This window comes from Clytia hemisphaerica, unplaced genomic scaffold, assembly GCF_902728285.1.
Source record: "Clytia hemisphaerica strain Z4C2 unplaced genomic scaffold, Clytia hemisphaerica genome assembly, whole genome shotgun sequence".
NCBI classification, from domain to species: domain Eukaryota; kingdom Metazoa; phylum Cnidaria; class Hydrozoa; order Leptothecata; family Clytiidae; genus Clytia; species Clytia hemisphaerica.
In genome coordinates this window covers 70,802-97,578 of record NW_027104533.1, presented here as the reverse complement: position 1 = coordinate 97,578, position 26,777 = coordinate 70,802, and the positions used below count along the sequence as shown (strand labels likewise).

The 26,777-nt window shown below is 37.3% G+C and overlaps 5 protein-coding genes and 1 pseudogene across 5 annotated transcripts; all 6 read right to left on the bottom strand.

The window, feature by feature from the left end:
* Positions 1-2,235: 2,235 nt before the first annotated feature.
* On the bottom strand, positions 2,236-3,036 carry LOC136822451 (uncharacterized). The gene has a single exon (XM_067078713.1). The coding sequence runs from the start codon at positions 3,034-3,036 to the stop codon at positions 2,236-2,238; it is 801 nt and encodes a 266-aa protein (XP_066934814.1).
* Positions 3,037-3,722: 686 nt separating this feature from the next.
* LOC136822450 (uncharacterized) lies at positions 3,723-4,388 on the bottom strand. The gene has a single exon (XM_067078712.1). The coding sequence runs from the start codon at positions 4,386-4,388 to the stop codon at positions 3,723-3,725; it is 666 nt and encodes a 221-aa protein (XP_066934813.1).
* Positions 4,385-8,775, bottom strand: LOC136822449 (uncharacterized; annotated as a pseudogene).
* Positions 8,776-16,873: 8,098 nt separating this feature from the next.
* On the bottom strand, positions 16,874-18,116 carry LOC136822447 (uncharacterized). Its single transcript, XM_067078710.1, has 2 exons — positions 18,021-18,116; positions 16,874-17,677 (listed from the first exon to the last, which is right to left on the bottom strand). Exon 2 carries the CDS (start codon positions 17,672-17,674, stop codon positions 17,108-17,110), a length of 567 nt encoding a protein of 188 aa, XP_066934811.1. The 5' UTR covers positions 17,675-17,677; positions 18,021-18,116; the 3' UTR covers positions 16,874-17,107.
* A 2,183-nt stretch (positions 18,117-20,299) lies between these two features.
* On the bottom strand, positions 20,300-23,022 carry LOC136822446 (uncharacterized). The gene is made up of 5 exons (XM_067078709.1): positions 22,792-23,022; positions 22,459-22,515; positions 21,692-21,890; positions 21,035-21,168; positions 20,300-20,537 (listed from the first exon to the last, which is right to left on the bottom strand). The coding sequence occupies exons 1-5, from the start codon at positions 22,996-22,998 to the stop codon at positions 20,442-20,444; spliced, it is 693 nt and encodes a 230-aa protein (XP_066934810.1). The 5' UTR covers positions 22,999-23,022; the 3' UTR covers positions 20,300-20,441.
* Positions 23,023-24,692: 1,670 nt separating this feature from the next.
* On the bottom strand, positions 24,693-26,548 carry LOC136822445 (uncharacterized). The gene is made up of 3 exons (XM_067078708.1): positions 26,337-26,548; positions 25,671-25,804; positions 24,693-25,006 (listed from the first exon to the last, which is right to left on the bottom strand). Exons 1-3 carry the CDS (start codon positions 26,521-26,523, stop codon positions 24,776-24,778), a joined length of 552 nt encoding a protein of 183 aa, XP_066934809.1. The 5' UTR covers positions 26,524-26,548; the 3' UTR covers positions 24,693-24,775.
* Between the last annotated feature and the right edge of the window lie 229 nt (positions 26,549-26,777).

The following is a 26,777-nucleotide window of genomic DNA, read 5'->3' as shown; positions in this document are numbered from 1 at the left end:
GAGTCTATGGCATCTATTTGTTTTTTAAGTTTTCTTTGTTCAGAGAGTTGAATATCTTTTTTTACTTCTTTTGTTATTCTATTGACGTTTCTTTTGTCGTTAGGGTCTCTGGTTCGTTTGTATATTTTGATCAACCTACGTTTCTCTGTTATTTTGTCTCGAATGTCTTTGGAGATTCCTTGGTTACTGGTAGTGATCGTTTTGTAGGGTATTAGTTCTTGGATACTTGTTATTGTTTGCTCGAGGGTTTGTATGAGACTGTTAATGCCTTGCCTGGTAAGATCTGTTCTGTTGATGTTTGCTATCTTTTGGTTGGCTTCTTGCCAATTCACTTGGTGGTACAAAGGTATTGTTTTAGTGAATTTTGGTTTGGATAAGCTTGCATAAACTTTAAATAAAACAGGAAGATGGTCACTTCTTATGTCATCTAAGGTCAGAGGGGTGAAAGATTTGATATATTGGTGTCGTGATCTCCACAGAGATAAGTAAATAGAACTTTCGGAGTATGGAGGATTGTGACTTTTATACGTTGGTTTGTTGTGAAAAGAATGAGAGATGTTTTCTCTTTGGATAAGATTGAGTAGTTTTGTTCCTCCTGAGTTGTGGGATTTATTTCCCCAAGTTTGGTGCTTGCAGTTTAGATCTCCAACAAGGATGGATGTGTCAGTGAGAATATTTGAGATCTCTAGGGTGTCGATGTTATTTGAGCTTAGATTATACATGGAGATTATCTCAAGTGGTTTATCGTCGTGAATGAACTTTGAGATTATATATTCGTTGCTTTTGGTGTAACTATCTTTTGCGATTTGGAATGTTTCATACTATCTCTGTAGGCCAGGATGATACCTCCTCGACATTTGAGAGGTCTGCGAAAATCTTTGATTTGATTTCTCTTAGAGAGAAAGGTTTCCTGAATGGATCAGAGTTTTGGGTCTGGATCAGTTCCTGGATTTGGTGGAGTTTTGATTGGATCCCTTGAATATTTATGTGAAGTATAGTTAAAAACATATTGATTGATAACCGTCAGAGATAAAGGTAAAATCAAGATGACATGGTTCTCGTTTTTGTTGGTTTCTTGGTAAAACCACATGTTACTGCTAACGCAGTAGCGAGGAATATATCACTGACCCCGATGAGTATATTCTGACCATATATTTCAGGGATGCTAAAACAAATGCACAAAATTAGAAGTTAGAAAACTTGCCATAAACTAGTTACAAGAAACTGAAAATATCCTAAGTTAGACCCAAAAGAAACGAAAGGCTGGCAAACAGAAAAGAAGCAAACCCCCAAACAAAACCTAGACGAAGCACACTGAAAACGAAGCACTGGAAAACACACAGAAGACACAAGCCCAACAAAGAACTAAGCATGTACACAAACATAGAAAATACTTACTAAAGTTCTTTCACTTCACCCTCACAGCACTCACAACAACATACAACAGTTCAATAAACGACATTCAGAGAAATAACATTTTAAAACGCCTACAAAATCCAATTAAGTGACGTCACAATACAAATTCACAAGGGACAAGACAAGACAAAGACAATACATAAAACAAGACAATAGACGCGCACGAAACATTGAGAAATATAAAATACGTTACGGAGGAGAACCATATACTCGTAGAGTGGAGGCCTACGCGCACTCAATGCGGGAACATCTGGCTCCCCTCAAGATTATACATAATCTTGACAAATTCATTTTCACCTATAAATACTATAAATGTATTGATAAATTCATTTTCTACAAATATTTAACAAAATTTCTTTTGATAACTATCTTTTCTTGTATACCATAAACCAATTGAAACATTCAAGTTCAATGTGCCCTTTATGACATACTTTTATTCATAATAGCAATCAATCAACATCGTGAGCGAATTTCAGTTCATTTGCAATCAATAAATACTAGTGAATTTCAGTTCATTCACTTCTCATACAAAGATTATTGAATATGGCTCCTTGACGGGGATTCGTTAATTACGTTGCTTTAAACTAACAGAGCGATCTTTGCAATTGGTCGTTCGTATTCTTTGCGTTTTGACGTTTGCACGACTACACCGCGCACGTTGCCGTCATCTCCTGTCTTTACGCTGGTAACACGACCGAGTCGCCAATCATTGCGTTGAATCGAATCGTCTTTGATGAGCACGACGTCGTTTACAACAAAGTTACGTCTTGGTTGATTCCACTTTCGTCTGGGTTGTAGTGATTGTAGATATTCTGATCGCTAGCGTGACCAAAATTCATTGACGAGGTGTTGCACTCTTCTCCATCGACGACGACTGTAGATGTCGGCTTCAGTGAACTGACCAGGTGGTGCCATCACGATCTTCGTCTTTGATGTCAACAGTTGATTTGGGGTCAGTGGAACTAAGCTATTGCTGTCACTCAATACCTCTACTGACAATGGACGACTGTTCACAATAGTCTCAGCCTCTGTCAAAAATGTATTGAAGCTCTCGTCGTTCAAACTTTGGCTGTGATTCTTCAGTAGCGACGTCAGGATGGAGCGACATGATCGAATTTGGCGCTCCCAGACTCCTCCCATGTGACTTGCCAATGGTGTGTTGAAGTCCCATCCCATCCAGTCAATGTTGTTGCGAAGAAGGAAGTCATTGATCTTCACCTGGTCCATCTTTTTTATTGCTCTCTTGAATTCTGCGTCTGCTCCTACAAAGTTCGAACCATTGTCGGAGCGAAGTTGTCGTACATATCCTCTTCGATTGATGAATCTTCCCAATGCCATGATGAAGGAATCTGTATCGAGTGTTGCCGTGCTCTCAAGGTGAATGGCGCGGCTTGCGAAGCATGTAAAAAGAGCGACGTATCGTTTGTGCTCCTTCCGTCCTTGTTTGATAATGAATGGACCAAACATGTCCACCCCTGTATACGTGAAAGGTGCTGACTCTGAACATCTCTCTGATGGAAGATTTGCAATCTTCTGCTCACCAAGCTTGCCACGGATACGTCGGCACGTTACACATTTGAAGATTTCGTTTCGAACTCGTGAATTAGCGTTGATGATCATGAAACCATTTTGTCGGATTTCATTAGGAGTCGCATCTCTGCCTCCGTGGTGGATCTTCTGATGGAAGTGCCGTATGATCAAATTGACACAGGGTGCTCCTTTGGTATGATAACTGGATGCTTCAAATTCCATGGCAAAGTTGAATTGGTGATTCTTCCGCCAACACGAATGATTCCATCGTCGTCAGTGAAGGGATCCACCCTGGATAATATCCCTTTCTTTGATTTTTCGATCGTTGATGGAAAACTTGCTTTCTGTGTTAACTTCACGATAAGTAGCTCTGATTTGAAAAGAAGGTCAACGTCAACCTTCTTCTTTAGTCTCCATGCCATCATTCTTGCAATGATACGTTTAAGCTTGTACCAACTTGATACACGCTTGAATAATAATTCGAATTCATTTTCCACGATACTTGCTAGATTTACTTTCATTGGCTTTGCCCTTTTGACTTCGACATCGTCATCCTCGACTTGATATTGTTCTTTGGATTTCATTTCGATTGGTTGCCATAGGAAGTCGGGTCCATTGATCCATCGCTGCTTTTCGACGAACTCTTGAACTGTTTTCCCTCTTGAACCATCGTCAGAGGGGTTGTCGTCAGTTGGTACATATCTCCATTGCTCGACGTTAGACCCATCGTGGATTGCTTGAACTCGGTTCGTGACAAAGAGATGAAATTTCTTGGCTCAATTTGAAATGTAGCCAAGAACCACTTTGCTGTCGGTCCAGAAAACTTCGTAGTTTGGCACGAGTGTCATTTCTTTCTTGAGTTGAGCTGCGACCTTGGTTGATGTAGTTGCTGCCGTCAGCTCTAATCGCGGTACTGTGGTTGGTTTCAAGGGTGCGACTCGAGCTTTACCAATGATGAAACTGCAATGGATCCTCCCTTGGTCGTTGACAAGTCTTGAATAGGAGACCTGACCGTAATCCTTCGTCGAAGCGTCGGAGAAATGATGAAATGATACTTCCGATATTTCACCGAAATCTGATGGTACGATACACCGTTGGATGCTGATTTCCTGAAGCAGATGCAAAGAGTTGCGCCATTTCTCCCAAACGTGGCGCTGCTCTGGAGAGATCTCGTCGTCCCAACTCTTGTGTTCAGCACATATTTGTTGTAGCAGTTGTTTTGCCGGCAAAACGAACGGACCACCGAATCCAAGGGGATCATACACCGAACTGATGGATGCCAAAATGTCTCGTCTTGTCAAAGGGGAGTCTGTCTCGACACACCAACTGACTCCAAGGGCTCTTTCGATAGGTAGAGACTGGATTGAGAGGTCAACGTCTTTGATTCCTTTTGCTCTGATGTCAGCTGGGATTTCGTCTAGCACATCTCTTGAGCTGCTCATGAATTGGGTGAGATTGAAACCTCCGGCTGCAACATTCCTTTGACGTTGCGTTGGAGTTTGACGGTTGATTCGATATTGGTTGCTCCTTTCAACATGTCGTCGACGTAGAAATCTCGAAAAAGGGTGGATGCTGCTTCTTTGCCGAATTCTTTCTCGTTATCGATAGCTGTTCCTCGAAGGGCGTAATTACAAGTGCTTGGGGAGTGTGTTCCTCCAAATAAATGAACACACATCATGTAATCTTCGGGTTCTGCATCAAGATTACCTTCCGGGCACCAAATGAAGCGTAGCATGTCTTGTTGTTCAACGGGTACTCTGACTTGATAAAACATGCTTTCGATATCTGCAACTAACGCAATTTGCTCTTCTCGAAATCTTGACAGCACTCCCACAATCTGATTCGTAAGATCTGGTCCTTGCAGAAGCATCGAGTTAAGCGAAACACCACCGTAAGTCGCACTGCAATCGAAAACGACTCGTATCTTTTCTGGCTTTTTGGGATGGTAGATTCCGTGGTGTGGTAGGTACCAAGTCTTTCCTTCAATACTCTCGCTTGTAACTTTCTTGGCATACGATTTATCGAAGAGTTTGTTCATGAAGGTGCAATAATCGTTGTACATCCTTTTGTCTTTCTGAAGTTTACGTTTGAGACTGCGTGCACGTTTGACAGCTTGGATCCTATTATTCGGAACTTGCACGTCAGGATTCTTCATTGGCAATGGAAGCTCGTAATGTCCATCGATGAACTTCACCTCGTTGTCCATCAGCTCGAGAAATTGCTTATCGTCGATCGACATTCGTTCGAGGTCTCCTGGTTTTGCTGATTGGGAGAAATTCATTTGTAGCATCTGTAGCACCGTTTCTTTCAGCCCGACTTCTTTGATCTTATCTTCAAAGACAAAACGTGTTGGTCTCTTGTCTTCGGAGAACGCGATAAAGTTGCATCTTGTTGATCGCTGGCTTGAAGAATTGGTGACGATTGGCCCAGTGACACACCATCCCAAAGCCGATCGGAAGGCATACGGTCCATCATCCTGACATGGAATTACTTCTACTGGTTATAGGGCACGTGGGCAATTTCCTCCGATGAGAAGTCCAACATCTAGATCGTCATCGTCTTGCTGCAAGAATGGATGGATTTTCTCTAAGTACGTCCATCTTCGAAGCTTACTTGGAGACGGAATTTCATCTTTGTCGACAGGGATGAAAGATCTACTATACGTCTTTGGAAGCTGGATCTTGGTCTTGTGGTCGAAATGTGATGATATCTGGAGATTGTTGATACTTCGACACGATTCAGTGGTGACACCATTCATCGTTTGGATGGAGATCGAAGTTGATACAGATGGAGCTTTCAGCTGCTCAAGTAACTTTTCGTGGATGAAGGTTCCTTGACTACCAGTGTCCAGCAATGCTTTGGCGATGACAACGACGTCAGATGATGGATGTGTTATTCGAACTAACACCACGTTGAGACTGGTGGCTTCCATGTCAAGCTTCGCGAAGGATACAACGAGTGGAGGTGAAACTTCAGAAGGGAGTTGGTCTGGTACTGGCTGTTGGGTCTGTTGAGAAGGTTCTTGATTGGCATTCTTTCTTTCAGGTGGTTTTGGTCTTCTCCGGTATCCATGCAACCCTGTAGGATGATCACTTTTACAAGTTTCACACTTCCTTTTCCTCGTACACGATCTAGCTTGATGGGTCTCGTCGCTTGGATTGTAGCAACCGAAACATAACTGTTTTCTGTACAGCCATTTTCTCCTCTCGCTGACTGGAAGTTGTAGGTATTTCTCGCACTTGTCAAGGTCATGGATCTCCTCGCACATTTGACAACGCGAAGGTTTTGGTGACGTTCGAAAAGACTTGAAATCTCTTCCTTTCTTCTGCCCTTGCCTGGGCGTTGTCTCCTCCTTGAAATCTTGTAATGCTAGCCTTGAATAGTTTGGATCGTTTATCAAGGCTGTCTCCTCTTCAACGAATGCGATAAACTCGTCTAGACCTGCCTCGGTGTGTCTATTCTTTCGGACTTGATAACTCTTTCTGTTCCATCTTTCTTGTAGATGAGGTGGTAAGATAAGTTGTAACTTCTGAATGATTTCTGGGTTGTCAGCAAGACTCGGTGACTTCATGGATAGCATGGTTGCCTTGTACTTCATCAGGAAACTGTAGAAACGTCTGAAGCCTTTAGCATCACTTGACCTCAATTTCGGCCACTGTTTAAGCTCCTGTCTGTAATGACTGAGTATACGATATCGGTTACCGTATTGCTTGTCCAGAAGATGTCTTGCTCTTGCATAACCTTCGGCTGCTGGAAGATGATTGCACGACTCAGCTAGCTCCTTAGCCTCATCCTTCAAGGACTGAATCAATCTGGCAAGTCTTCCTCTTGGATTTGTAACAGTTGAATCAACCACCTCAGTGAAGGTTGCAATGAAGTTAGGATAGTCTATGATGTTGCCACTGAATACATATAACTCAACAGGTAGTCTCAGGTGAGTTAAGGCAAGTCTCAAACATATTTTGCGTGACGCGCACCGCTTCCCATTGTTCCTTAACTTTCGTATATAGCTCAAAAGAAGCGTATCAAGGAGAGGATTTCGGAAAGTGCTAGGCCGAAAATTTAAATTAAGCCAATCTCAAGATATCGGCCAAAAACTGATTTTGACGTTATGATATACGTCGAAAAAACACGTCAAAAAGACAAGTTAAATGACGTCGTTTTTTAAAACAGCGATAACTTCGATTCCATTACTACAATTAACACCAAATTTTGACTGGAGACGTTGATTGTTGATTTTGAAATAATGCATGAAAAAAACTTGAAATTTTTTGATGACGTCATCGTTATTTGACGTATTTTAGTTTTTACCGGCAGTAAATGACGTCATCTAAAAATTTTGAAAATTTTTCAACAAATATTTTAGAATCGTTAATCTACGTCTCCAGTCAAAATTTGGTGTTGATTGCATTAATAGACTCGAAGTTATCGCTGTTTTCAATAATGACGTCATTTGAATCTTACTTATGACGTGTTTTTTCGATGTATTTCATAACGTCAAAATCAGTTTTTGGCCGATATCTCGAGATTTGCTTGATTTAAATTTTCGGCCCAGCACTTTCCGTAATCCTCTCGTTAATACGCTTCTTTTGAGCTATATACGAAAGTTAAGGAAGAATGGGAAGCGGTGCGCGTCACGCAAAATATGTTTGAGACTTGCCTTAACTCACCTGAGGTGCGTGGATATGTCTCAAAATTTCTCCTACGTTAGCACATTGATCATGACTCTCAATCTGCTGGATTTGCTTGACTTCATTCTTCTGTGTAACCCCCGTCTCAACTGTAATCTTGGGTTGCTGACGTAATGTAGTCTTCTGTTTGGGCACATCATACGAGTTGATGTATCTCTCTTCGGCTACTTTTAACGACTTGAAGTATCTTTTCTTGGGCACCTCGTATGACTTGAAATACCTCTCTCTTGGCATCTCACTCTTGATTTTGGATACTTCATTGGACACCCCATTAGACTTGAGATATCCTTCCTTTGTATCGACTTCACTGGATTGGATCGGATCAACATTTTCTTCTGGAACTTCATACGAATTTACGTAGCTATCGACCAATTCTGTCTTGTCGACTTCTGGAAAGATCCTCTCCAAGTCTGTTTTCTTGTTCTACATTCTCGTAAGCTTCTATTTTCGCTTGCGACTTTGCCATCTCGAGATTTAGCTGGAAGGCTTTACTCTCTTGCTCAATTTTCTGTTTTTGCTGTAGAAATTTCGCTTCAATTTGCAGCCCAGCTAATCTTGCTCTCTCTTTGGCCTTCTCGCTCGAAACTGATTTGTTCGATTTATTTGATGACTTTCCAGAATAGCTAGATGACTTTTCGGATTTGTTAGATGATTTTTTCGAGGAGCTTCTTTAAGATACTGTACTGCTGGCCTTGTCGTAGGGTAACTCTGCAAATAGCTCAATTATCTCCTCAGGTCTGCTAGCAGTCTTGGCTCTCTTCACTTACTCCTTCACCAATATTTCTTGGTCCATCACCTCGATGACCCTTTTCTTGATAACAGAAACTTTTTTATCTATCGATTCAGTGCTGTATCCATCGAATTCGTCACTATTGTCAGCCTCAGCGATCAGGATATGACACTTTGAATGATACTGCATAAACTCCGCAAACAGACTCTCCAGGGCATCAACTTCATTCAACAGCTCATCTCGTCTCTGATCCTCTAAGAGTATGTCTAGCTTCAAAGCTCTGTGTTCGTATTTCGCCTCTAATTTGCCTCTTTTAATTTGAAGCAAATCTATTTGATGCAGTCTCGATCTGGCTGGAATTTTATTTTCCCTTTTACTGCTGCCTCTTTCTGACTGAATGTATGACATAACGAAAAGGTGAGTACTAGATGGCAAGCTACTTTAACTTTTAGTATTTTACTGTTACTGCTGACGCAGTAGCGAGGAATATATCACTGACCCCAATGAGTATATTCTGACCATATATTTCAGGGACGCTAAAACAAATGCACAAAATTAGAAGTTAGAAAACTTGCCATAAACTAGTTACAAGAAACTGAAAATATCCTAAGTTAAGGCTGGCAAACAGAAAAGACGCAAACCCCAAACAAAACCTAAACGAAGCACACTGAAAACGAAGCACTGGAAAACACACAGAAGACGCAAGCCCAGCAAAGAACTTAAGCATGTACACAAACATAGAAAATACTTACTAAAATACTAAAGTTCTTTCACTTCACCCTCACAGCACTCACAATAATATACAACAGTTCAGTAAACAACATTCAGAGAAATAACATTTTAAAACGCCTACAAAATTACAAGGAACAAGACAAGACAAAGACAATACATAAAACAAGACAATAGACGCGCACGAAACATTGGGAAATATAAAATACGTTATGGAGGAGAACCACATACTCCCGCGTAGAGTGGAGGCCTACTCGCACTCAATGGGGGAACAATCCAGTTTTTGACAATTTCAGAAAATGTCACGGTAAAGAGGAGTGAAATAAAGAAATGAAAATTCTTCCGGAAAAAGCTGGAAAGCCACAAGGAATCTAATTTTTATAAGATTTAAAAGATAAATAAGTCAATTCTAAATTGCTTTTAAGCCCTTGTCATAACTTTTCGAATTTAAACATGTAAAATGACGTACACAGTTTTTAAGAGTATCAACCACTTGAATGTTTTTATATGAAGAAAGAGATTAATTTCTTCTCTTGCTTTTTATCGCCCTTTGAATGCACTTATGGTTTTTATCTCTATAATAAAACATGTTTATAATAATAACTATTATTTTATTAAGAAATGAAAAGTTGTTTTTGGAGTACTAATAGTTCCTATGCCGCCTGCACGCATGAACGACAATTCATCATCAAACCAATTTTTCAATCCAACTCAATAGCTGATTGATTTTAATTGATAGCTAATCAATAAAGTAAATCAATATTCACAATTTTTTAGACATTGTGTCGATAAGTTATTGATTTGATTCTAATAGGTAACTAATCCATCATTTATTTATCGATTAGCTATTGATTAAAATCGATAATCAATTTTAAACTGATTACAATCGTCTGGATAAATGAATATAACTTTGACTTAACAGTACAGTATTCATAATATCTAGGAATGTGTCTTCTGTCTAGAAACAGGCGTATGGTGACTGGTGATAAAATTATGTCTGGTGATCACAAAAAACATTGGACAAAAGTGTCCAGTGCATGAAGTTGTCCAGTGCAAGTGCATGCCTCTGTCTAGTGTAGGCATTGACAACACAAGCCATAATTCATACACTACACTCTAGCCTTGTACTCTAGAAATATCTAGCTAGTGATCCCGGGGTCCCGGTCACCATATTGCCCCGAAAAAAATAGAAAATCTTTGAAAAAAATTTCAAACATTTCAAACATTTCAAACATCTTTATATCTGAAAACAATCTTTTATATATGGGTCATCTAACCCTCAGTTTGCCGGGCAAAATATTGAAGCAATAAAAAAAGTTATGACTGTTTACGTTTTGTCAACAAGTCTATTTTTTAAGCCATACGTAACAGATGAATATGACCTAAACATGGAAAACAAAGCCAGGCATAAATGTGTTGAAAGCACACAATGAAGTCAATCAGAATAAAAAATCATTTTTGTATGGTTAAGACAAGTGTTATTTCAAAATTTTGATTCAAAACTGGCTTTTTTTACATTTAATGTTAAATATTTTCAAAAAGCATTGCTGGTAACCATGATAATAAACAATAATGGGCCCAAAAACATTTAAAAGCCAAAACCATGTTACCTATGGTTTTGGGACAATATTTACTTGGAATACTTGGAAGTAGTTCAACGCTCTGTGGCATCCACTCATCTCGTTGAGACCAGTGCCATGTGTGCAATACTGTTCGTCTTAGCTCTCCTCAAGTTTATATAGCCTGAAACAAGAGGTTCATCTAGGACAATACGCAAGTAATAATCAAGTTTTTTTTTAAATCAGTTTTTTTACATTTTGTAAGATTCCTCAAATCTTTGGGTAAACAGTTGAACAATTTTGGTCCCTGCATACGAATAGATGCATTGACTTGGCGTTGAAAAAGACTTCTCCTTATCAGGGGGTGAACCACAACAAATAGCTGATACTTACTTCGTTATTGATTATGTACTTTATGGTACTCATCCAATTCGTTGAATCCGATGATTGACCATTACTGTTGTACTGTCAGAGTCAGCTCTCCTGAAGTTGAAATAATTAGGAAGCAGCAGTTCGTCTGGCAGTGTACTAAGGAATTGGTCAAGATGCTGTTTAAAAGTTTGTTTGGTACAGTTTGTGAGGTTTCTAAGGGATTTTGGCAGAGCATTGAAGAGCCTTGGTCCTTCTTGTGAGAGACAACCTCTCCAGATATTTCTATGTTTGACATTTATAGCTTTCAAATTGCATTTTCTACCCAGTCTCTGATTTGTGTAAGAATGTACGCCGCCTGCCTCGTCATTGTAGTTGAAATTGGGGGCAATGTCTTCTAGTATGCACCACGTGTAAATGATTCTGTACCTGTCTCTTCTTCTTTCAAGACTGTAGATTTTCAGTTGGTTCAATTTTTCCCAATAGTTTAAGTGGCTCAACGAGGGGATACCGTTCAGGAATGATTTTTGTAGCAGCTCTAGTTCTTGAATGAGACATCTCTTTGATGGAGACCATAGATTTGAGAGCAGTAGTCAAGGTGTGGAATGGCAAGTGACTTCCAAAGGGTTAACACGACATCTTTGTCCCTTGTCTTGAAAGCTGAAGATGCCTTTATTCTCTGTTTCATAATCAATTGCAATATTTGAAACTAAGCCTTTAGGATGCGCCAAGTATAGATGATAATTATATCTTTCCCTCCTTCATTGAAAAGAATACATTCAAAACTCCTTCGTCTTTCCCAGTAGCTCAATGCTTTGATCTGTGATTTGCTGTGTAAATGATCTTTGAACAGCCTCAATTCCTTGGATCAGGCTCTTTTCCTGTGGGTTCCAAAGCTGGGAACAATAGTCTAAATGGGGGATGATTAACGACTTTACTGAAGAGGCGATGTGGTATAGTGGGCATCAACCTTGATTCCTGTATAGGCGACCAAGGTTCGATTCCCACTCACAACGGTTCACTTGGCAAGTGAACAAACCTTTGCCCGGGTCAACCCATGCCATGTGAGGGGAATTGGGTAGTCAGTTCAAGGTGCTGACGGGATGCTTACTCAAAGCATCTATAGTCATAGATAGAGAATGGGCTCCCAGAGCCTCCTGTAACTCAACCATAATAGATAAAAAACTGAGACTTGAGGGACACCAGAAAGGCACGTTCCAGCTGGATATGGCGGTCTGTTCTTAGCGAAATAAAGAAAAAAGTCTGCTGGAAAAAAGTGGTCTGTTCTACTGAAGATTGGAACTAGCTGGAAAAATATGATCTGTTCTACTGAAGATTGGGACCAGCTGAAAAAATATGATCTGTTCTACTGAAAATTGGGACCAGCTGGAAAAATATGATCTGTTCTTATGAAATTTCAAAAAGGTCAAAAAGTCTTTGAGATCTGTTCTTTTCCTTCTGAATGTGGTTGCCTAGAGTGGCAGCTGAGAATTCTCCATTTGTGTAGAACATCTGGAAATTGTCGATCTGTTCGCACAGATATTTACTGTTAGCTGGAAATTAAGTTTCTGTTCTTAAAAGTCCTTCAATGTCGAGGTGGAATTTAGCGATCTGTTTTCTTATAAGATTTTGTCAGCCCTGGTAGAAAAGAACAGAACTCGCATGAAATCAATCGCCTGGTAATTTCGTACCTGTTCCGAAAGTTTTTTTACCTCCTAGCTGGAAAAATATAACTGTTCTGAAGTAAAAATTTCTCCCCTGGAAAACGAGGAACTGTTCTTAATTTCGGGGAAATCCTTCCAGCTGGCAAATCAGAACAGATATTTGCAAATTTTAGGTCGGTGGCTGCTTCTGTTGTTTGTGTTTGGTTAGGAAAACCCTAGCCTAACACAAATTGGTGACCGGGACCCATAGGAGTAGTTCTTTTAATAACACCAGAAAACTGTGTCCATTCACCATTTTGTGTCGTGGTGTCTAGAACATTTTCAAAAAATACAAAAACAATCACAAAAAGCTTTCACCCCAGACACTGGCCGTCGAATTCCCAGGAGGGTTGGTGTAATTTAAGATGCACGATCTAACGATTTACGATGCACGATTCGCGATCCGTGCATAAAATATGTTAATTCATGCATAATTATACAAATCATGATAAAATATTTAGGCAATTTACAAACTTTCATTCGCTGAAACTCAATTATTTTTAAAAACATAATTTATGTAAGATTATACAAACTATGTTTAAAAAAGCTTTCAGTGCGTCTTTATAGATTAAAAAAGAAAGTGAAAGCCACGTGCATTCACCTTCTGTACTCTCTCTCTCTCTCTCTCTCTTTTTCATAACTTGAATCAATATAGGGAAATTGTTTACCGAAAGAAAATTCTTTCTCATAATAGAGCATCCGTTTTTTGCTTCGTACATTACGGTCCGCAAAACATATTGTTCTCCAATATATTCTTTTATTTGCTTTAAGAAGGAAATTCTTAATTTAATATATTCGAGAGCAAAAATATTTCTTGTGCATTGTTTATTACTTTCACTTTCTTTCTATTGTAAGATTATGCAAGTTATTTTTTTCATAATTTTACGGTCGTTATTATTCGTAGTTCCATTGCTTATTTATTTCTTTTTTTTGGATAAATTTACTGTGGTGAACAAAAGCCAGAAAAGATTATGCCATTGTTTTAGAATTATGTTATATAATTTATGTTTTATGATAATTATTAGGAATAATCAGCATACTTTATGGATGGATCGCGCATCGTGAATCGTAAATCGTTAGATCGTGCATCTTAAATTACACCAACCCTTCCCAGGATCCTGAGCTGAAATGATACCAGGAATTGAATGATAAACCCAGACCCATTTATTATCCCGAAACTCATCAAACAGATTTTCTAACATTATCAAAATCATCTAATTTGATAGAACTTAAAATTGAAGGTTTAGTAGGGTTTGATGAGTTTTACAGTCAAGTCACAATTAATTGCGCAAACAATAGACACTGGGCACCCTCCTCTACTTATCCTAATTATCGAACTGTTCACCTCGTTCAATCAGACAAATAGTAATAGCAGAAATGGGTCTACTGTACTGTCTACCAAACACCAAAACTAGATATAGCTACCTTGATCTTGCCTGTCTTCAAAGTGTTGTTGATGATTGGATTGTTAATCATTAATGCAGAATGAAGAGAAATGAATAATGCAATGGCCAATGGCCAAAGTGTCAAAAGGCTGACAGCTGTGCTGTGACTTCTAAACCTTTATTCCTTATTCTCCATGCACCCATCATCCATGCTTTCATCAAATCAAAATGCCCTCCCGGATAATACGATCTTTTCTGGCTTTTTTAAAACTTTGGACTTCTTTGGGGCTCGAACTCATACATGCAAAAACAGCAACACTACTATTAACATCACTTTATCCACTCGCCCATCGCAGCTTCCCAACACTCGTGATTTCAAATAATTTAAAGTTCAATGTCTATCGGGAATTTCCCAACCTGACGTGGAAATAGCCATTCCGCGCGGACGGTGTTATATCCACGGAAGATCTAAAAATAACCTGACGTTGCACTAACCACTCCGATTAACAAAATACTTGAAGAATTCATGCAGCTTGACAATTAAATAAAATTCAAGGAAAAGCTGGAAAAGCTTCTCAAAAACATATTTCGAAAATCATGGTATCATTATCTTACTGACTTTCACATCTCCTTGTTTGTTTGTTTTTTCTTACAACAATATATGTCATGATCATTCACCAAATAGACCTTTTCCGATAATGCTGCAGACATCTTAGATTGTAGGCAAAATATATAGCGGTGAATAAATCAACAAGGTAACCAATCAGAAATAGCTTGTTTATTTTTCATTGGCTGCTATATATTTCAACAATTCGCTATTGCTACTTTGCCTAATAAACAATAGTAAGATGATAAGATGATACTGCGTATAAAATTTCAAATTTATCAAAAAGTTCTGCGCCATCTGAAATAGACCAATCCTAGTTAAGGCCCGGGCTCCACCTGCGTACGCTGTGATTGCAGTCAAAAGAAAAATTAAGGAATGTCATTGTGGTCCATTCAGACGTACAGTCGAAAAGTTGAAATGTGCCTATTTTTTTTCAAGTGCATAGTACTTTTTCATGACGCAATCTTTTCTTCAAGCTGAAAGGATTGAAGCCATTAAGATATGATTGCAGTGCAGACAATGAAGAGACGGGCCTTCAGGAAATTTGACTTTTTGAGTTTTTAGCTATATATTCTCACTTTATGGTGTTCCTGTACGACTGTCTGTGTGCCTAGTCTAACCACCGTTAAATTGGAGCTATTTCACCAAACTCCTGGAGCGTAAGTTATTTAGGCTATCACAACTGCATGAAAAAGTTGAACGTGCGCATGTAAAGTTAAACGAATGTTAACAAACTTTTTTCAGGTTTTTAAAATAGATTTACCACACTGAACAAACAGTGAAAACACTCTAAGTGAGGTAAATCTATTTTGAAGACCAAAAAAAAACATTGATTGACATTCAGCACATTCAACCACTTTTGGATTCAACTTTACTTATGTGTACATTCAACCCTTTTGTACTTTGCTTTGCCGGTATCTTGTTTTACCAAGTTAAGAAAGACTTTCTCGAGTTACGACCATATGATGGTCTTTAAAGCTCAAGAAGCTCTATAAACAATAAAGCTAGTTATTTATATATAATAACCACTGACCTTTATATAAAGGTCAGTGATAATAACAGACAAAGATAAATTACAGTTTGAACAAAAATATCAAATGTACATTTGAAAACTTGAGCAAACTCTAGCTGAAAAACTTCCAAGAAAAAGAATTGAAATCATTGCTGAAATGCACTTCTGACTAAATTACAGTATTCAGTTTCAAAGACAAGAAACCAAATTAGACATACAAAACACTTTTTCATTTTTCCAGTCAAAATGAATCAGCTCATCATCATAACCAGTCTGCCATTTTGTTTGTTTTGATTTGCAGAAGTAATATTGTAATCAGTTGTAATTCGTGTTATGGTGTAATCACTATACTTTTTCTATAATTTGCATTTATAATAACACTCGCTTCAGCTTTTTCAATGCTAAATCAAAACTAATAAAATGTAAATACGCAATAATGGTTATAGCGTATAGCGTAACATGAAAATATATATAACATTTACCGCTGTATAATTTACCGCCATATTTTTGCGGAACACTTAATTGGCCGGAAAGCCGATTACGACGCAAACACAAAAACAAAAACAATTCGCAAAAAATCGAGATTCCAGTTCAATATATTGCGTGAAGCTATGAATGCCTCCTCAGTCGCTGCGCTCCTTGCGGGGGCAAAAAAAATGCAAAGCGGTCTGTTCTAAGTTCTTATCATATGAAGATATAAGTCAGCTGGGAAAAACTTACTAAATTAACTTAACCAAAGCTTCTCTGGAGTATTTTGGAGGTGATGAGAGATGCGCTGAAGGATGGGGCGATGATGTTTTCCTTGGCATGAGGTATTCCGGAATTTTCAATGGATTTGCGATGGACCCGCAAATTAACGCCCGCTTCTGTGACATGTAAGTGTTTTAGTACAATCAAAGCGCAGCATTGTTTCACAAGGGAAATCACATTTCCACATCCTTGAAAAAATCTTTCAAGGGCAAAAGAAATATCAAATTAAGAGTACTTATTCAGAGCACTTATCACTGACGGCACATCATGACTCCAAAATAAAAGATTTTTTGTAAGTTACTAAAACAAAATCTACTGTAGTTAGTAGTTTAGTAGTTAAGTACAGAAATTTCTAAATTTGTGGAGTGAAAGGAATGGAATATCTAAAGAAATGACAATTTTTGTCTTTTTCAGTTTCATCCATTTTTAAATATATTTTATAAAAATACATTACAACGACTATATAAAATTAAAAGTTTGGGAACAAATAGTACAAGTGAACTGTGGTGATGACGGCTTGAAATATACTGCAATGCGATGTTGTTTTTTCTCTTCTGCATAATTCTAATGGTCTGTATTTAAGGTATTTATAGAGTCTAGCCTCTCTCCTTCCTCTCTCATCCTTCTTAATTTTTTGTAGTTTTCTTTGACAGCATAGGCGAAGACTTTTTGGACAGCATTGGAGCTTTGTTTTCCTGCACAATATTTTCTACAGATCTTTTTGACAGCATGGGAGATGATTTCTTTGAAAGCATTGGAGAACCGAATTCTCGTCGGAACATTTCGTTTAAGTCTCGTTCGAAGTCGGGAACATCTCGGCTAAGCATCGGGGAATCTTCACTTCTGGTCAACATCGGTGTGTCGGCTTCGCGACTGAGCATTGGTGAGACTTCGCGACCCCACATTATGGTTTTCACGTCGTCTTGTCTTTTCAATAAGTAATCCTCAGCGTTAGTAAGTGCATCGTTGGAGGCGCTTCTCTTTGAAGCTTTTCGTCCACCTGATGCCAACAGGAATTTGATACGTCTCAGGTAATCCATTGATAATCTTCGGATGTAAGCGTTGACGGGAGGATAAGGCGAGTAGGAGTAACGTCCTCTCTTTTGATTGGCTAATTCTTTGCCATCAATTGACAAGCCATTGCTCAGCGTAGCAACCAATAGGCAAGCGAGTGGAACAGCTGTCAGCCACATTTTCTGAAAGCGAAAACATACAATAAGTATTAATTATAAAAGCTAAGGGCATTTTCAAGTTTTGGACTAGCTACGAAGTAAATATTTGACAGATTTCTCTTAGTTATCTTCTTTAGTACCGTTCTAAAGTCTATTCCCATTTTTTGCTTGCCATTTTTTAACGAACGCTTCAATTCTAACATATTATATATACCGTTGAAAAAATAATTCAGAGCACTTTGTTATTGATTTAAAAAGATTTAGAAAAGAATGAAAAATGAAGACACATTAGAATTAAAGCATTCGTTAAAAAATGGCAAGAAAAACATAGACTAGTTGTCTTTCGCATAAATGAGTTCTTACTTACTGTGAAAAGTTGAAGGTGAGCTGTTGATGTGTTTTCGATGAGTGCTCAAACAGAACTGATACACGCCAATTTATGAGGGTTGTAAATACAAAAAAATTTTTAGTTAAATACAAGTAAAGCAAGATAATAATCTTCAAAGAAAGAAGCAAAAATGTTATGATGTGATTTCAATAGGAACCTAAGAAGGAACTGAATCAGATAAGGTCGCCAAGAACCTTTGCCCACAAGGAAGCTAATCTTAAATTGTTGTGTCGTTCTAAAACGATAACAATCTATTCGATTAAATCGAAGAATAAAAAATTTATTATAGCCTTGTTTCATTCCTTTTCCTTATTTTCCGAATCCAATGAAAAAAAGCCATTGTGACGTCATAGAGTTAGCAAAAATATAAGGCAATACAATAAGGTTGGACCCTATTACCTCATTTATTTGTGAAAGGATTTTTTGATAAATAAAATTTTCATTATCTCTATCCTAAATTTTAATTTCCAGGGAGAGAGGGTTAATAATTCCTTGATGGCGTGCTGATTATATTTTCATCAAATTTCTCACTGATTTCCTGATAATCTGTAAACACGGGGGTGTCTTCCTAATGGACCTAATAATAGCCTCCAAGAAGAAAAAGAAGAGGAGATTGAAGCCCTGCTGCTAGTGTTTTTTGCCTGTGAAAGTAATATCCTTGCTTCTTACTCATACTACTTTGCATTCTATATTTTTTCTCGAACTCATAGCATATTGTAAATCGCCCAATCAATCTTATTCTAACCTTTTGAACATCAATTACTGTCTTCCTTTTTTTTTAGGTTGAATCATCCGAAATGGAAGATATTGTATCTAAGTGAGCCTGAATGCACTTATTTCTTTGACAATTTTGAGTCGAAAGTTCCTATCAATTCACTTAAATATAGAGAATTAGACCTTAGTTTATACAAATTTCCCTTAAGTCGAGCAAATCTGCTCTAATTTAAAGTTTGATAGTATAAAGAATTAGTGCAATTAGGAAAGTTTCTTCTTAATTTAGATGAATTTAAACAAATTTGCAAAATCTCTTCAATTCTCTGGCTTCTGATGTTCTTTCAATGTTCTTATTTTTCTGAAATTTCAGCCTAAAGCTTCTTATAAATTGAGTTCTAATAAAAAAACGTGTAGCTAATAATTAATAAACCTTTTTTTATTTTCATACGACATTTAGGGGTAATATACTGTATAAAGTTTGTCCGTAGTTTATAAATGATTATGTCTAAATAATAGTTCTTGTGATAAACAATAAATACTCTATTTGAAAAAAGTTATGATTTTTGAAATCTTAAGAAAGAGAATACACCTTTCGTAATACACGTTTTTTTTTTATTAGAACACTTAAAATTTGGCTGAGCCTGGATGTGCTTATTTTTTTAGCAATTTTCAGCCTTAAATGTTCTTAAATGCGTTCTTAATTTTTCAGACTACTCTAAACGATATACAATAAACAATATCATGCAAAATAAAGAGCATATAAAATTGGTACAATTTGGACAATATTTGACTCTCGATTTTAGAAAATCCATGCCTAAGTTGGGTTAAAACTGCTTGAAAAGAAGAAAAATTGTAGTTTCTTGTCATTTTTTTCCAAACTGAGGCTGGGCATGTTCTTACGATGTTCTTAATTTTCCGACGAATTTCAGCCTAAATGTTCTTATAAACTGGGTTATAATAAAAAAAAAAAAAAAAAACGTGTAACCGGGCCAATACATGTTTTCCCTTGTATCAGGCTCGCATTATGCTTAGTATTCTATTGTTCTTAATCAATAGAGCCATTGTTTAGGTACCAAAAACTAAGCCTGAATATGCTATCCTATATACGTTATGCTTATAGATAAAACATGTACCGGGTGTTTCATAATAAAAGTGTACAAGTTTGAAGTGAGGTTGTGAGAGAAATCAAAATGTTATAAATCTAAAGGCTTGGGGACACGAGAAGTTTTTTTTCTCCCAGGGACAAAATCAGCGTGTCTTTTGGGTATTTCCCTCACTTTTTGTCCCATGAAACAAAACAAAAAAAACACGAGACATGCACTTTTTTCTTGTGCTGGTGGGATGGAGCATGTTGCATTGCACCAACGCGAAAAAAAACTTCTCGTGTCCCCAAGCCTTAAACTTTTCATCATTAGAAAGAGGAAAGGTAAACTAAAATTTTGGGCTATCGTATTTAAGATTTGCTTCACGCATTCAAAAGTTAAATAAAAAAAATTCTCTTTCAAAAAAGCATTTTGAGAAAATAAGAGGACAAAGATGATGCGAGGGCCTTTCGAGTGTTTTGATTATCAAAATGATCGCACGACGAGTTATTTTCAACACGCGAATGCAATAAAACATTATTCCTGCTCTGTGGCCAGCGAGCCCTGTTCATACACTCTCTATTGTTTTTCACCTTGTTTCTCCTTACAAATCATCGTACTGTGATTGGCCACGGAAAACACCGCCATATCTGCCGAACGGTTTTGTAGCAAACGTCAATGTCTCGCTTGTTCCATTGTCCTAAATGCGAATAAATCAAATAGGTTTCATAAATCATTATTCAATTCGAGGTTTTTTAAGATTGGTGGTAACTACTAAGTCAAATCCAAAAAAGACACTGATCTATGTAAATATGTTCTTTCTGTAATAATGTTAGGCTGCACGCATCCCCTCTGATATGATTTAACAAAATAAATTCTGGGGATGCGCGCAGCCTATAACGATGTCAGCTCCCCGACAACTTTAGGTTATTATAGGACTGCTAAAAGCGATTTTAGAGTTCCCTGATACAGAGGCGTTGCAGATTCAGATACCCTGAAACAGAGGTATTACAAAATTGCCCAGAAGTCTCCAGAAACATCAATGTTGTTAACTAATTTCAGATTTCGATCCTATATTTCCTGATTTTCTTACGGAGGGAGAAATACATACAATCCTGGCCTCGGGCAGCTAGTAGAAGACCCCTATTTGGTAGGGAGAAAAGGGACAGAAGAAGAGTTTTTTCTGACTTCCCATACCTTCTGTTGGTGAGCGATAGCAAAACAACTGACCAAAGATGATACCAAGTTTAAAACCATCTGAAGAACTACCACAGTAACCAAACCAACCAGAATGTCTTTCAATCCAACTAAATCTTCACAATGAATATGCTCTGAAAATAATGCAGTGAGAATATTATCGGCAAACATTACTTTGTCGAGAAAATGACAAAAAATGGGTTATTGATGAAATATGTGACCAGTTAATTCTTTTAAAGACTAAAATTTCACTCATAAGGTACTTGAACAAATATAGTAAACTTGGTTCTTTAATTTGTGCATGTTTCCGACGGAAGTGAAATATTCATAGTGCGTGACAAAACATTTAAGACGCTGAGGCACCATTCTACCTTATTTGTAGAAGATGAAGAGTTTTTATACTCTCAGGTACTTAATAAACGCCCCCCCCCGCTTGTTTATTTTTTAAACTTTTTTCAACCCGCCGGACCTTATTAGGCCCCACTCCCCGTTGAGTAATCTTAAAAATATTTCCAACTTTCAAAAGAAGAGTCCCTTATTTTGCTTTGAATAGCCAGGTTTAGTCTATCCACCCCCCGTTATTAGGTCCCCCATATATTAAATTTTGAAGATTGTTCCACCCCCCCCCCGCTTATTAGGCACGTTGAAAATACTTACCAAATGTCATGGCATTATAAGCCACAGTTTCATTACAAGCACAACTTTCGAATTTGTTGATATCATCATAAACATCACTACAATTTTGATCCAGATTTGTTTTGGTGAGATTCCACACGGCTAAGAGAATTGGGAAGAGTATGGTGCCCACCATCGAACCAATCAGAGAGATCAAAGTCAAAATGCAATATAGCAAAACCTATGAAACGATAAAGTGAATAACCGACCGATTGCTAAGTTGAATTGAACAAAAAATATAATTATTGATCACTTCAGTCATGAATGTTATACTCCTAATAGAAAGTGATTGACTGATGTCGACGGTAAGTAAGCCGTACCTAAATTTACAGTCCTCGATTTGGCGGGTCAAAACTGCAGGTTATTCTACCTTAAGGGAGGAGAATTTCGCGATTTTTGCCCTTTTTTGCGAAAGTTTCTGTCAAGTAAAAAATTACACGAGAAATTCGAGAAAGTTTTTTCTTCGAAAAGTACACTTTTTTGTTATACTCAGTTTTCAGTTTTTATGCATTTTTGGCTGCAAAATGAAAAATTCGCGAAAGTTATATCCGCTAATTCGTTCCAAAACTAATATTGGCGAAAGTTAAATTCGCGAAATTTCGCGATTTTGCAACCTCGCGAAAGTTTCTGCTCTTAAAGAAATCGCTTCAGTCTCTCCGCCGTCCTCAAAAGTGCAAATACATAAATTCGCTAATACTGCTGTAATCCATCGGCTATTGGATAAACAGTTTAAATGACTAGATTCTTACCAGAGAAGTTTTGCTGCAACATCCCACAGCAAAAGCCACGGCGCTCGGAAGAAGGTACTGAAATAATCAAAACAAAAGGAAATAATGATCATCCAAAGAAGCCGAATACAGCCTCAAATTACTCAAATAAATTGTTCATTACATCGCATAGACTTAATCACATAGGGAACATCGATATATTTTGGGAAGTTCTCGTTTTTCACTTCAAGTCATAGATTGTATTTAATTGTAATCGAAATGGATTGAAAAGAGCAATGCGACGAAAAATCTACATGTTTGATTACCTTCGCAAGAAAACGATGTGTATCGACCCAAACAAATGCTTTGACTTACATAGAAAGTTAGCCACCAATATTTTTGTAACACCAAAACACTCGATACACTAAAGATGGCAGATGCAGAATGTTTTTCAGTAATTCGGACATCAGCTACCATATTGGACAACAAACCACTGCAAATGATGGCTCCCATACCAAGCAACAAACTTACGGCACCGAAAAACACAATGGTGTATGTGTAACCACGTGTTGCAATACCCATGATGCTTTCTGATGTCTAAAGATGAAATTTTCAGTCATGATAACTATTTCTACACAATATCAACCTGCCTTAAAAACAAACTCTAAATAGTGCCTTATAAGCTCTATTTTTTATGGTTTAATGGCGCTCACAAGGACTACCACGTCCATCAATAAAATTAAAAAAAAGTGGTGCAAGTTAATTCCTTATATCAAACATCAAATAGTATCCTTAACTCTTTCTAGATGTAATTTTAAACACAATATTCATAATGAAGCAATGATTTGAAAGTTACTTTATATCTATGAACAGTCAATCCTACTAGAAGTTTTACTTTTTACAAACTTTTTAAAGAAAACAAAATTAGAAAGTAAAATAAATATTTACCTTTAAAGAAAATTGTTGACATAAACATGGTCTGTGATCCCCACCACCCAATCATATTTTGTGATTATCTTGTACAAGTGTTTATAGTATTCGTTTCCATGTGAGATTCAAAGTTTTAAAATCCTTTTGAATTTTCTAAATCAAATAATTTGAAGATTGAAACAAAATTGGAGAAAGCTTATAAACCCTACCTTTAGATTTTTAAAGATCTTAAAGAATGCCCAAACAAGGAAGTTCTGAAAAGCAATATTACGTCAAAATCAATGGTGTCCAGATATCCTGGAAGAGGAGATTAAACGTGTTCTTTAAGATTCGAAAAGATGACGCCTGGTCTAAAATATTTCAGTGCCGATGTCAACGAATTGCTGGTGATCTCATTATATTACCTGTTATAATACCTACAAGAAAGCGATGTCTGGTGTTTTGTTTATATATAACCAAAACCCCATCCAACAACAGTATTTATAAACTCTTGAAATATATCTAATTAATCTGCAATCATGGACAAAAGGTCTGTAGACTTTTCAAAAATTCCTCAAGAATGCCAAGAAAAGCCTTTTTGACACTCGGGAAAATTCCCCAAATGACAAGTGGTTATTTGGCAGAAGACCTACAGGCTTGCTAGCTTTCCTAGTGATTTTTAGACTTCCAAAGACTGAAAATGGTTGGTGTGTGCACCAGAGAGCTCTGAAAAGTTGTTTATATTGATTAAACCATCTCAAATATGGTCTAATTAGATGTCTTCTCGAAAAAGATGAAGTGCAAAACTCATTGAACCTTTAATCTTCAATCTCAGACAAAATAAGGTCTGAAAATTCATTTCCTTCAATTTCAAGTGGATTTGGCTACTGGAATTGACACCCAAACTCTCCAAATCCAATAAAAACAACATTGGCCCTGGTAAAAATGGGTTTTCAGAACTTATTGTGAAATTTTTCATGCATTCTTGAAAAATCTACAACCTGTTGTCCGTAATTGTAAAACAAGATAATTACTAACAAAAATATAAAACCTTAAAATATAAAATGTATGCGCTACTAAAGATCAGAATATTAAGAACGATGGGCCCTATGCTTGTGAAAAATAATTTGGTGAAAATCGTTTTCATGTTCAAAACATAGACGGCCATAATTAACAAAATGATGTATCTAATCTAAAAAACGTGGATTAAAAAATTGATCTTGCTTATTGATCTAAGTAAAAAAAAATATTAGCTTTCACGCTAATGTCTAATGTTAGATGCAATTAAAAATACTAAAAAGTTCAGAAATCAATAAACACGGGTGATGCGGCAGATCACTTAATCATAAGAATATCATCGAAGGTTCTCCAAAAATCAAAGTTTGGAAATGTGTTAATATAAAGAAGTTGATTTTGTAAAAATCTTCAATCTTATTGGAGCTTGATATGTTTAAATGACTTCATTGTGGACAAGGCCAGCCTTATCGTGGGTGGGGACGGGTTGAGGAGGACCATACGCAGGGGCGGGTTGATGATAAGGGTACTGTGGTGGTTGATAAGGATAGTTTGGCGCAGGGGCGGCATACTGTTGAGTATGGGATGTGCTGTTGGAAACGATGATGTTGGTAGGTGGTTGGTATGATCCTGCTCCAGGCTGGATGATGACTGCTCCAGGTGTCTCCTAAAAAGTTGCACAAGGTTGAAAAAATGAATCAATAATTTAGCATAGTCAAATATTTTGCATTCGTTTTAGTTTAAGTCCACGAGAGATTTGTATTCAATTTATTTTTGAACATACAGGGGTATCTATTATTACACAGAAATTAAATGAGAATTTTATTTATTTTCAAGAACCTGCACGTGAAAGTCGTTTAAGCGTCTTGTTCTGCAACTAATGTTTTTTATAAGATGTATGTGAGTTCTTCCCTTACTTTAACACCCACCTTAAAAAATTCCAGTCCCTGACCAGAAAAAGCAAAAAAAAGTTTGCACAAGGTTGAAAAATTGAATCAATAATTTAGCATAGTCAATTATTTTGCCTTTGTTTTAGTCCATGAGAGATTTGTTTTTCTTGTTAATCCTCTGTTTCTGATGAAAATTTCCAGTCTTCCTTATTCGGTTATTTTTGAAGGTATAACCTCCTCTTTTAAGAAATAGGCTCCAAGAAAGGTACTCCTTGTTACATAAACAACAACAAGAAGCCAGAAAAAGCAAACTTCAACTTGATCCCCTCCCTCCTGTGGGCCTCTTTTATTGTTATCAATTAAATCACCCTCTGTTTCTGATGAAAAGATCCAGTCTTCCTTACTCGTTTTTTTAAGGCATAGTCCAAAAAACAAATATACCTGTTCCTTGTTACACAAGCCACAACACGCGATGTAGGAAGCGACGAAGGCGATGAGAGAAGAAAGTGAAGCCAGCCCGATGAGTGCTGTAATGTTCGGTTGCACATCTCGAACATCATTACAACTCAAACCGTCTGAAAATAAACAAAATCAATTTTCTTGTTAATTAAGCGACTCGATCTTGGTTGCTTTAAGTGGAAACCGTTGTATTAGTTAAAAACCTTCCCTTTTCAGAAAAGGTTTCGCTTCAATTTCTACAACCTACAACTATGACATCCAAACTACACGGGGGAACTGTCGTTCAACCAAATGTCAAGGATCATGAAGTGTCATATTGCAATTCCTAATGATACCCAATTTCTTTGATATGTTCAATGAAGGTCAAAGTACATTCCCTTCCCAATAAATTATACATATAATATTGAACATGAAATTACTCGTTCATCTAGACACTCCACTGTTTTTTTCCAACTCATGATCACAAGGAATGATTTATGGTCTCCTGGAGGGACGAGTCAAGAAAAAAACTATACTACCAAGCTTAAATATGTTGTCCACATAATGGTTGCCGAAACGGTATGCATAGTATTTCTATATATTTGTAGATACATTGTACGTAGCCTAGGATCTTGTTTACCAATAAATTAATAATAATTGTAGGCTTACTGATATTGTAAACGGTTCCACTAACATCAGTACAAGTACATTGTTTGATGAAGAGGCTGTTGTCGCATCTCCCTTCGTTGTTGAGTGTTTCCAAGATGGCCCAAGCAAGGAGGATGATACCACAGAAGGCCGTCACTATCACCGAGGATACCATACATATCAGGTTCATGATCAAATAGAATGTCATCTGGAAATAAATGAAAAAAAAGGTCATTTTTACGAGGGAAAGCTTAAACTAGATCTAAAATGTATTTGAATGTATGGAATTTTGGCCTACACGTGGGATATTATATTGATGATGATGATGATATGAGCCCTCCCCACTGTGGGGAATGGGTCCTACTCCTTACGAAATAGGAATTCTTCCTTTTTCAAGTCGGAATGCTTAGCACTGTCCAGACACCGCTGGTTCTGTGCACGCGAGACACAGATACCATGATG

Excerpts from the sequence above, each read along its gene's own strand:
- LOC136822451 (XM_067078713.1), bottom strand. The coding sequence starts at position 3,036 with ATGATCATCAACGCTAATTCACGAGTTCGAAACGAAATCTTCAAATGT.
- LOC136822450 (XM_067078712.1), bottom strand. The coding sequence starts at position 4,388 with ATGAGCAGCTCAAGAGATGTGCTAGACGAAATCCCAGCTGACATCAGA.
- LOC136822447 (XM_067078710.1), bottom strand. The coding sequence starts at position 17,674 with ATGTGGCTGACAGCTGTTCCACTCGCTTGCCTATTGGTTGCTACGCTG.
- LOC136822446 (XM_067078709.1), bottom strand. The coding sequence starts at position 22,998 with ATGGGTATTGCAACACGTGGTTACACATACACCATTGTGTTTTTCGGT. Across the intron at positions 22,516-22,791 it reads ATTGGTGGCTAACTTTCTAT|TACCTTCTTCCGAGCGCCGT; the intron begins GTAAGTCAAAGC and ends TGATTATTTCAG. Across the intron at positions 21,169-21,691 it reads TTATAATGCCATGACATTTG|AGCATATTCATTGTGAAGAT; the intron begins GTAAGTATTTTC and ends CATTATTTTCAG.
- LOC136822445 (XM_067078708.1), bottom strand. The coding sequence starts at position 26,523 with ATGACATTCTATTTGATCATGAACCTGATATGTATGGTATCCTCGGTG. Across the intron at positions 25,805-26,336 it reads TGGAACCGTTTACAATATCA|ACGGTTTGAGTTGTAATGAT; the intron begins GTAAGCCTACAA and ends GTTTATTTTCAG. Across the intron at positions 25,007-25,670 it reads GCTTGTGTAACAAGGAACAG|GAGACACCTGGAGCAGTCAT; the intron begins GTATATTTGTTT and ends GCAACTTTTTAG.